This window comes from Lepidochelys kempii, chromosome 14 (genome assembly GCF_965140265.1).
Source record: "Lepidochelys kempii isolate rLepKem1 chromosome 14, rLepKem1.hap2, whole genome shotgun sequence".
Taxonomy (NCBI): Eukaryota; Metazoa; Chordata; order Testudines; family Cheloniidae; genus Lepidochelys; species Lepidochelys kempii.
Genome location: NC_133269.1, coordinates 8730153 through 8740622, shown reverse-complemented (window position 1 = coordinate 8740622; position 10470 = coordinate 8730153). Strand labels below are relative to the sequence as shown.

The window sequence follows — 10470 nt, the reverse complement described above, 5'->3', positions numbered from 1 at the left end:
AATAGGAATAATCCATGAACATCTCAGCCTAAACTTTAGGATGTTTTCTCTCCCCCGACCCCACTCTCCTGCTGGTAATAACTTATCTAAAGTGATCACTCTCTTTAGACTGTGTATGATAATCAAGGTGGGCCATTTCCAGCACAAATCCAGGATTTAACAAGAACGGCTGAGGATTGGCCACTCCCAGTCTCTATTCAAACCTAAATTAATTGTATCCAATTTGCTAATAAATTCCAATTCAGCACTCTCTCACTGGAGTCTAGTTTTGAAGTTTTTCTGTTGTAATATCGCAACTTTCATGTCTGTAATCGCGTGACCAGAGAGATTGAAGTCTTCTCCGACTGGTTTATGAATAATTCTTGACATCTGATTTGTGTCCATTTATTTTTACGTAGCGACTGTCCAGTTTGACCCATGTACATGGCAGAGGTGCATTGCTTGCACATGATGGCATATCTCACATTGGTAGATAAGAAAGGGGAACGAGCCTCTGATAGTGTGGCTGATGTTATTAGGCCCTGTGATGGTGTCCCCTGAATAGATATGTGGGCACCGTTGGCAACAGGCTTTGTTGCTTGTGGGTCTGAGGTCACTGTCTATCCTCCAGACCAGTAGGGTCTCATTTCCTTGTATTCTGCCCCCCTTGCCCCATGGAGCCAACTGATTTTGTATGTTGAGAGCTCTTCAGGGCAGGATTGTTATTTGTACAGCACCTAGGGCTTGTAGACACCATGGTAACATTAGGATAGTTCATTCTGGGTTTAAGCTAGGCTACTATTGTACCATGTGATTGGGTAGTGAAAGTTACAGCAGACAAGCCAAAAGAAGCCTCCTCTTGAGATACATACACACAACATCCATCCAATGTGAAATAATCGTGACAGGTTTCAGAGTAGCAGGCGTGTTAGTACTAGTGGCACCTTAGACTCCTTTTCTTTTTGCAAATACAGACTAACTGATTTGAGCATAAGCTTTCCTGAGCTACAGCTCACTTCATCTGAATGCATCTGATGAAGTAAGCTGTAGCTCAGGAAAGCTTATGCTCAACTAAATTGATTAGTCTCTAAGGTGCCACTAGTACTCATTTTCTTTTTAATAAAGCGACTACATCTTTAACACTGTTGGGAAGCTGGATTATTTTAGAACAGAATTTGCATTTCAGGGCTTACTTACAATGTCCAAGTTGAAAGAGCTGTGCCTCACACAAATGAAGTTTTTTCCCTGTGCCCAGAAAGTTATTAAATCTTGGGACCCTCAGCCTGATGCAGGTTTAAGGAATAACTGTTGTAAAACTAAATTAACGAGCAAACCTTTTGAGTTAACAGGAAGAGTACTAGTAACATCTATGCACAGTACATGTTGAGCGTTATGTCCCACATTACCCTCTTGGTTATTGAGGTCTCTAAATCCTGGAAAAAGGCTTCCATGCACAACAATTCGGGTCTACTTATATACTGAGAGTTATCAGTGCTCTAACTTTCATGGCTTCAATTCTAAGGTTTTAGTACTAGACCTTGGAATCCCAGGTTACAATGTACAAGTTATTCCACATACATCAGCGGACACAAAACATCCAATGAAAGTTTCAATACACTGTGCCACTAATGACCTGCTGTCAACTGAGTGCCAAGATGTAGATGCAGTTATAAAAAGCAACCATGTCCTTCAGAGAAGAAATGAAGGGTGAACATGTATCTGGTTTGAGAGGCCAAAATTAATCACATCTCCTGTGTATTAGTTTCAAGCTCACTTTGCATATTTACAGCACCCTTGCTTTGAAGGGCTGACAGAAGCTTCTCTAGGACAGCTGCATACTACTCTTAGCCAAAACTCTTCATTAGGTGAAGGCTAAGAACAATTTAGTTGTACCATTGTTTCCATGTATTTTCACAGCTTAAATCTACTCTAGAGTCAAAACAAATGTGTAGAATTACTTTGTTCAATACTAAATCTGAAGCCAGTTCTGCCAATAAAGTCCATCTAATGTTCTCCAAAAAGAATTGACTGTTTATAACCAGTAAAAGGAAGCCATGGCACTAGAATGCAGTAAGCTGGTTCTCTAGCAATAGATCCAGTTTTTTAAGATGGTTATTGAGAGGATAAAATAAGACATGCAGTAAGCCTTTCTAGGATTTAATAGAAACATTTATCATGTTCCACTGATGTTGTGCACTTGAAAAGTAAACAATTTCCATTTCACAGAAAATTCAGTCTTCAAATATCCTTTATTGGAAGGCCATGCACTGCCCTCTGTTACTGTATTTCAAATCACTGTACATTTACTTGGTGAAAACACTGCCTGCATTTTCTAGTACAAAAAACTAAAAATTGTTTCAGGAATGTAGAGAAATAGTCAACTTAAATAGCGAAAAAGTGCACCATAATTACTGCTGCACTGAAGTCATTTCTGCATTTTCCATAAGTTTCTTAAATAACTATCCTGTCTTGATAACACACAATATAAAGAGCAATTATGAAAAAAAACAGACATTTAAATATACTTCTAAAGTTATTGAGTATAACCTGCTGGCATTGGGTAACCTATCATAGGAGCAGCACCAGTGGCAGGATAGGCATACTGCTGTTGGTTCATACCATTGTGCATAGTCGCAATGTTAGTTGCATACTGTTGATCATAACCATTCTGGTAAGCTCCTGCGGGATTACCAGCAGCTCTGAAGCTAGCCTGCATGCCAGCAGCTGCAAAGCCATTTCCAAATGGAGTTCCATTACTGTAGGTTTGAGCACTGTAGCCACCGTTTTGGGCTTTTGCTCCGAAGTCTCTCTTTCCTACTGCACCGTAAGTTCTCTCAAAATTCTCTCTCTCTCTAAAACTACCAAATCCACCCCTTTTGCCCGCAGAATATCGGTCACGTCGATCACCTCTGGAACGACCTGTGAAGAAAAAAAAATCTAGATGAGATATTGACTTCAAGAGTTATTTGCCCATCAAGCATCAATATCCATGTTATATAAAAAAGTCAAGTACCTGACCCACTTGATATATCTGCACTTCAAGGCATCCAGATTTCTATACACAACTTACATTTGAAGAGTATAAGCTCATCATTGCTACTAACTTTTTCAAACATGAACTAAGTGCAAACACAGACTGCCTCCCAGTCTTGCTGACACTGATCTCAGGGTGTTAACTCTACACAACCCCAATACAAGCACTTAAAGTGATCAAATTAAGTGCTTTGACTAGAAAAGAAATAATGAAATCTAGAGGGGAAAATGGGAAGTTGCACTAAGGATGTTTAGAGGTAGAGAAACAGAAGGAAATGAAAGGTGTGAATAAAGGGCCTACTATGTAGTACAGAAGCATATTTTTCTCCACCAACGTTAACAGTAGCATAGCAAATTGGGTAAACTTTGGTGCCAAAGGGGGAAAAAAAAAAAAACCACCTCTAAAAAGGCTATATTCTATCACCAGTCTTTGATGGTGCTTGCAAAATGACAGTGGTCTGGTGTGAATTACTGTAGTATAATATGGCTACAGGCCACAATTAAAGTTTTACTTTTTCCATACATTTGACACAATGCTCCTGATTCAATTCTATTAACTGATTTTGAAACCCATTTCTTTTAACTGGCAGGATCATGACAAATCTTAAATGCATTCCTGAAGTAAAAGGTACTATTCTGTCTGAGTTCAGGGCCTCTGGAGGCAGTGTGATGTTGAAAACATGTCTGGAAAAAAAAAATATAGATACCAGGCTACTAAAAAAGAATTTAGTGACCAGAAAGGAGTGTAGTAAATGGAATATTTACCTGAACCTCTGTCTTCAATCAACTGAAGCAATTTGGGGTTGATAGCTTGATTAGCCTCCCGAAGCACAGAGATGAGGTCGCTTACTTGCTTTATATTGTTAGGAGTAAAGAATGTGTAGGCTGTGCCTGTTTTGGTACTGCGGGCAGTTCGTCCAATTCGGTGGATATAGTCCTCTGAGGAGTTAGGGTAGTCATAATTGATGACAAATTTCACATCTTCCACATCTGTAAAGTGTTGCAGTGTGGCAAAAAGCAATGTACAAAGTTTTGCACACCACAACCCAAATCAAAAATAAACGTTAGACAACTATATTTTTAAGAGGCTAATGGCTGCAAAGAATGTTGTTAGAATTATCCTTTTTGCTTGAATATTGTGGAAGAGAAAAAAGTATGCACACTCCATCTGTACCCATCTTATCACCCACCCAGTGATCTAAAAACCTTACCATAAAGGAGAATGCATTTGCTTGTCATTCCCAACTCAAGAGTTCCCTTACAAATCATCAAGTGACTTCTGAATGCTTCTTGCAGTAGGGCCACTAAAGCTCACAGCAGCCTCTTCATGTGCTCATTTGAGGACCTTAGAGTAAAAACACACAAGGTCCTTCACATACACACTCATCAGAAGCTCAAAAAAAAAAGTGGGCCACACTGCTTGTCTTGCCAAGACCTTTCAACTGCAGCTGCAAGAAAAACATACCTGTCCCCCAAAGTCACCAAGTTGTTTTTATGCACTGTGTCTCGTCTAGGCAAGCGCTTCCAAGAAGCCAGGGTTCACTTGAGAATGTGTCTCTCTCTGGCAGGTCTCGACATGACGACTGGTGTATAGGTGAAGGAGGAACTTTGACTTTCAAAAGGAGAAGCCATTGCTTTCCCACCCCACTTGCTAAAGCGAGAGGTGGACTTTTTCTCAGATCTCATGTGCCAGTACTCACCAATTTGTACAAGGCTTAGTACATTTTAAAGCTGCTCTCTCCATTTCAAGGTTGAAATGAATTTCATTGAACAATGAAGTTCATAATTTTCTTCGACATTTCAGCAAAGTCACTGAAATTCAAAGACCCACAGATCACAGCAAACAGTATGCACAAAGGTAACAGCACTGTACCATGGCAATCATGCAAAGCATGGGACAGAAAAAGAATACCAGGGCAAAGTGAACTGTGAATAAAAACTGCTGTTTCATGAGAGAACAGTTTATGGGGTAGTTGTTTAAAAGATGGTCTTTGCCTTTTGAAGATTACTGGCACACAATGCTCTCAGCTTTCACCTCTCTATTCGACTGGAAGCAGCCAGCCGATCATTTCCACTAGTCCTCCATCCCCCTCGAGTCCTCCGATTGTCATGCCTAGGCCTTGCCACAAAGACTGCACCTTTATGTGAAAAAAAACTTAGAAAAATGCAGAGGTTAAAGAAAGCAATGAACTTTCTTTAAATGTTTGGCAACTGGCATTAGAGGAGTTATACTAACCTAAACCTCTGGATGCAACATCTGTAGCAATCAGGATGGGAGCTTTTCCATGTTTGAATTCTGCAACAGAACGGTCTAGTCAGTTTATATTCTTTATTAGATTAAAAATCTGACAAGTGCCAGGAACAGTTTATGAGCCACACGTACCATTTAGAACCCAGTCTCGCTCCTGCTGGCTTTTGTCACCGTGGATACCCATTGCTGGCCACCTGAAAGCATATTGAAATTGAATGACTAAACTCATCAAGATGTTATACATATACAAAACAAATCAGGATATGGTTTGACAAACATTTGAGTAAACTTCCACCAGTTACATTATATACTTCTGCTTTTAAAGTAGATCAACTGCAAACCTCTAAAATGGACATTAAAGATGTTTAATGAATTTATACTGCACCAATTATGAAACAGATTATCTTGCTGGATGCACTATTCAATTGACATTTAATACTAGATTGATTTTTTAAGTTCATCACTATGCAGAGAGAGTTGTGTACACTGGATGATACTTCTCAGTGAATTGTGGACTGATGGAAGCTAGCCTGAAGTAGCTAAGCTACATAGTGAAATCTAAAAAGGTTAAAAAAAATTTCCATGTTGGAGAGGAAACATACCCATCTCTTCTCATTTTTCTTGTAAGATCATCACATCGTCTTTTGGTTTCCACAAACACAATGGTTTTGTTTTCTTTCTCACTCATAATTTCTTCCATCAACCGAATAAGTCTTTGACAAGAAAAATTAATCAAAACAGCAACTCAAGGCGATACCCAAAACTGGCAGTTTCTTTAGTACTGCTATTAAGAGTCACAATTTCACTTCAAATAAGACCCAGTTCTTAATCTTAAGATGCTTAGCATTAAGCAACTTAAAGTAACACAATAAAACTAAATAGAATCAAAGGAAACCCCACTGAACATTTGTTAGTTTTATTCATTTAGTAGACGCACCCCATGAAGAGATCTGACTCACAGAACTAAAATGTTTTCACCCCCACCCAGCCCCCAAATGCTTTGGGAGTACAAACAAGTTCTCAGGAGACTACGTACTTGTCATCCTTCTCCACATCGTGACACACATCCACAATTTGAAGAATGTTGTGGTTTGCGCTTAGTTCCAATGCCCCAATGTTGATGTGTACATATTCTTTCAAGAAATCTTCAGCAAGTTGTCTAACTTCTTTGGGCCATGTTGCACTCCACATTAGAGTTTGCCTGTCAGGCTGAAGATACATATACATTAAGACTTTATTAACTTGAACTACACAAGCAGAACAGCATAGTTAAACCACCTAGCAAAATGCTGCACCCAGCTATGGTGTTAACAGTATAGATCCAGTCCAACGAATGTTAATATAATTGAACTGGATGTAATTCAAAGGAGAGGAGGAATATGATGGTTGCAAGAATTGTGATCTTCTATATGTAGACACCTTCATTTTGGTGTAATTTTAAAACTACATTGTTTTGGTTCAGTAAAGATTGGAACATGACTTCTACTTACCCTTATCTGATCTACAATTTTTCTGATCTGAGGTTCAAATCCCATGTCAAGCATTCTGTCAGCTTCATCAAGCACAAGGTAAGTACATCTCCTGAGATTGGTCTTTCCAGCTTCCAAAAAGTCTATGAGTCTTCCAGGTGTTGCAATGCAGATTTCCACACCTTAAACCAAACAGCAAGATTAGCACATCTGAGAGTTTTCCACAGTGCCTGTGTCTATATGGTAACAACTTTATTCATACCTCTTTCTAAATCTCGAATTTGTGGTCCCTTTGGAGCGCCTCCATAAATACAAGTAGACTTCAAACGACATGCTCTGCTATATTCAGCAGCCACTTGCTGCACTTGTTGAGCCAGTTCTCGAGTTGGTGCCAGCACCAGACACTGCAAACATTACCAATATCAAATTAGCACTATAAGGGTAAGCAGGCATGTGCAATCTTTCAATTTTTGCCAAATCTAATTTAACTTTTCTCTTAAAGTCACAAGATTCAAAGTCCTATGTTGCCTGCTGAGGCAAAGTTAACCAACCAAGTTTTACTTGGTACCCGAAAGCTTTTAGAAGCTGCTAGGATGGTCTTCCTGCAGCACTTTAAAAAAGCTTAACACTAGGCCCTTTTGGTTTTTGCTGCCAGTTACCCCTGTGGACTTTGCCTTCAGCAAAATATCCTCAAAGCCAGACATATTTTGAGATATAGGTGTCCTCAAGCCAATATTCCCATTTTGAGAAGCATAATCCCAAAAGAAATACCAGAAGTTCTACTCTGGTTGAATTCTTTGACAAAGCCTTAATGGAGGACAAGATCTATGCAATGCACTTGAACCTGCTAGACTACCTAAAATATGGAACTGATGATCTGCAAATACCACATTATTATGAAGTTTAAATGCCTAATTTTTCGACTCATTCCACAATATTTCCCCCCAACCACCTGTGCTTTTAATACAATATTCCTCTTGAAATGAAAAGTTCACATTCTTATACTCACAATAGGTCCATCTCCTCGCTCTAGGAATGGCTGATGGTTTATATGCACTATGGCAGGCAACAAGTACTGTTTAAAAACAAAGAAAACCTTCTGTTAATACGTGCATTTCCAATATAACTGGATTTACAGATAAGGGTACTGGAAACACTTTATGAAGTTGAGGTTATATGTAACTACATTCCCAGGTTTAAAAGTCACAACTTACAGACAGTGTTTTTCCTGATCCAGTCTGTGCTACTCCAACCATATCCAGTCCACTCAAAGCAACAGGCCATCCTTGTGCCTGAATAGCAGTTGGTTCAGTGAAATTCTGTGCCTGAATTACTTCCATAACATTTGCTGCAAAAGAGAACCAATGAATTATCTTATTGTTTGTATTCATGAAGCCTGAGTGACTCATTGGTATACGGATATTTGTACTTACCAGGAAAGTTCGCCTCATAGAAATTTATAAGTGGTTTTGGACAGTTATGGCCCTTCACTGTAACTTCTTTGCTTGCTCTGTACTGTTCAACCTCTTGCTGCAAAACAAATAATTACATCAGCTTTATTTGCACTTTTTAAAAAAAAAAAATCTACAACAAAACTTTAATTCACTCATACCAGCTGCATTCAGTTTAAGTGTAATTATGTCTAAAGTTATTGATCCATGTCCCACAATCAATAAATTACCAAGTAAAAAGCACATTAAGTGACAATTCCTGCAAAAATAAACAAGTTTAATAAGTAAAAAAACAGCCATGGTACATACCACAGTGCGTCTAACTACATCAGGATGCTCTTGATAAAAGTTCTTCTCAAATTTGGGCAGTTCATCTAGGTTCCATTTCTTTTTTGTAAGTTTTTCTCCAGGGTTTCCAAATTTCTTTCCAGATAAAGGTCCACCTCTGCTTCCTCCAAAGCGAGGACCACCAAAACTGAAAAAATAATAGTAATTATCCTTGAAGATATTTGCAAATTCTAACTTGTTCCCATATGTGTCAATTAACTCATTTCCATAACCTTGGATCAATGCTAAGATTGTCAATCGATCACATTCCTAGTTTGTGTTGGTAAGTATTTGAAAAGGCAATGTTTTCAAGGATTTACCTGCATGGGATCTTTGAAATCAAATACTATAAATACCACAAAGATCTAACAAAGGCCCCAGCAGCAGGTGTGCTCTAGTTATCACACCTAACATCCCAAACTGAAAGGCACTCATAATTGTCTAAAGAGTGCTCAAACGATTCGTTAGAAACGATTAAAAAAAACAAGGCAGCTCCAACGCCTTCCTAATAGAAGAGCCACTCCCAGCCTGCGTCAGTGCCTGAAGAAAGCCGGGGTGTGCGCGTGGGTGGGGCGTTATGAAACCTAGCGACAACATTCCCGTAAGTGGGTTGCTGGGGAGTTTTTATTGTTTTTGTTTTAAACAAAGGCATCGATTTCGGTAAGGAAAGGAAACCCGCACTGAGATGCTCATACACATCTGGGGCCCCTTCGACAAAGATGTCGATAAAATAATCGCCTCCCCCCAAAGATCAAGCGCAAACCCCCCCATCTCGCCCGGGAACAGCGGGTGCTCCTAAGCGTTATTTGCCACCCCAGGCTCCGTCCCCATCGACCCCGGCTAGGCGGGCGAGCGTGGGGGATGCCCTCCGCCCCCGGCGGGAACATGGCGGAGCGGCCGCGGCCGTTTCCTTTGTTTCTCATTTCTGTCTACGCCACATTTTCCAGCCGCTGCCATTTTAGAGTCTGCGCGGGGAGGGGGAGGAACAAAGGCAGCAGCAGCCGGCATTTTGATTTCCCCTCAGTCACCGCATGGCGGGGCCGGCCATTAACATCCGCTTACACAACACAAAGCAGGAGCCGGCCGGCTTCAGCCCCGGACGCCATCTGACGGGGGGGGGGGAACGGCCCCGCGGGGGTCTCCGGCACCGGAGAGGCGCCCGCACAACCCGCTGACCCACCACTCACGATTCCGCCAGCCCGGCGCTCCCCAAGCCGCCCAGCCGGGAGTCCTGGACCCCGCCTCCCGCGCAACCGGCGGCGGAGGATCGCCACCCGAAAGGGAATCGAGCTCCCAAAGCCCCCCCGCCCCAGTGCCGAATAACCCCAACAGCCGAGGGCGGATTCCAGCGCAGAGATCGTACCTAGCCGGGTACTAGGTGACCTACCCCGGGGGTCACGCACCTCCCCCCCCATCCCCTGCTGGGATCGGGCCCCACCGCCCCCTACAGGTAGCAGCCCCTCCCGCCACCCGCAGATCGCTTAGGAGAAGGCTCCCGCCCCGCCGCCATTTTACACGGCTAAACGGTCGTTCTAGGAATACGGACGAAAACGGCGACGAGCGCCGGCTGCGGCCCCAAGCTCACCCTCTGTCCATGTCGTACCCAGGCATGGTGATGGCGGCGGACGCGAGACGAGCCCGAGCACTAAAGCGAGCGGCAGAAGACACAGCACAATCAGCAAGGACCGGCGATTCTAATGAATGGGGACCGCCCAGCCGCCCGGACGCCGGTTATATAGCCGGTGCCGTAGGGAATGCTGGGAACCGGTTCGTGACGCGGGCACAGAACCCGCCCCTCTGTCATGCGTCACAGCTCGAGTCGCCCGGATTCCCCTCCCCCGCTTGTGGGCGTGACCACGAGAGCTCTGTCCTCGACTTCTCTTTTTCCTCGCCGGCCGGCTGGTGTGCTCGCGGGCGGAAATTTCCCTTCCACTTCGGGCGTGGCTCGCGCTCCCGTCAC

General features: G+C 42.3%; 1 protein-coding gene across 2 annotated transcripts; it reads right to left on the bottom strand.

Annotated features, from left to right (window-relative positions):
* Positions 1–2209: 2209 nt before the first annotated feature.
* DDX5 (DEAD-box helicase 5) lies at positions 2210–10240 on the bottom strand. 2 transcript variants are annotated; one of them, XM_073310130.1, is made up of 13 exons: positions 10096–10240; positions 8493–8658; positions 8166–8262; positions 7947–8080; positions 7742–7807; positions 6995–7136; positions 6754–6914; positions 6300–6472; positions 5866–5976; positions 5396–5457; positions 5249–5308; positions 3778–4002; positions 2210–2898 (listed from the first exon to the last, which is right to left on the bottom strand). In XM_073310130.1, exons 1-13 carry the CDS (start codon positions 10119–10121, stop codon positions 2513–2515), a joined length of 1809 nt encoding a protein of 602 aa, XP_073166231.1. In that variant the 5' UTR covers positions 10122–10240; the 3' UTR covers positions 2210–2512. The 2 variants fall into 2 exon arrangements, with proteins under 2 accessions (XP_073166231.1, XP_073166233.1); XM_073310132.1 differs by having other exon boundaries at positions 10114–10240.
* Between the last annotated feature and the right edge of the window lie 230 nt (positions 10241–10470).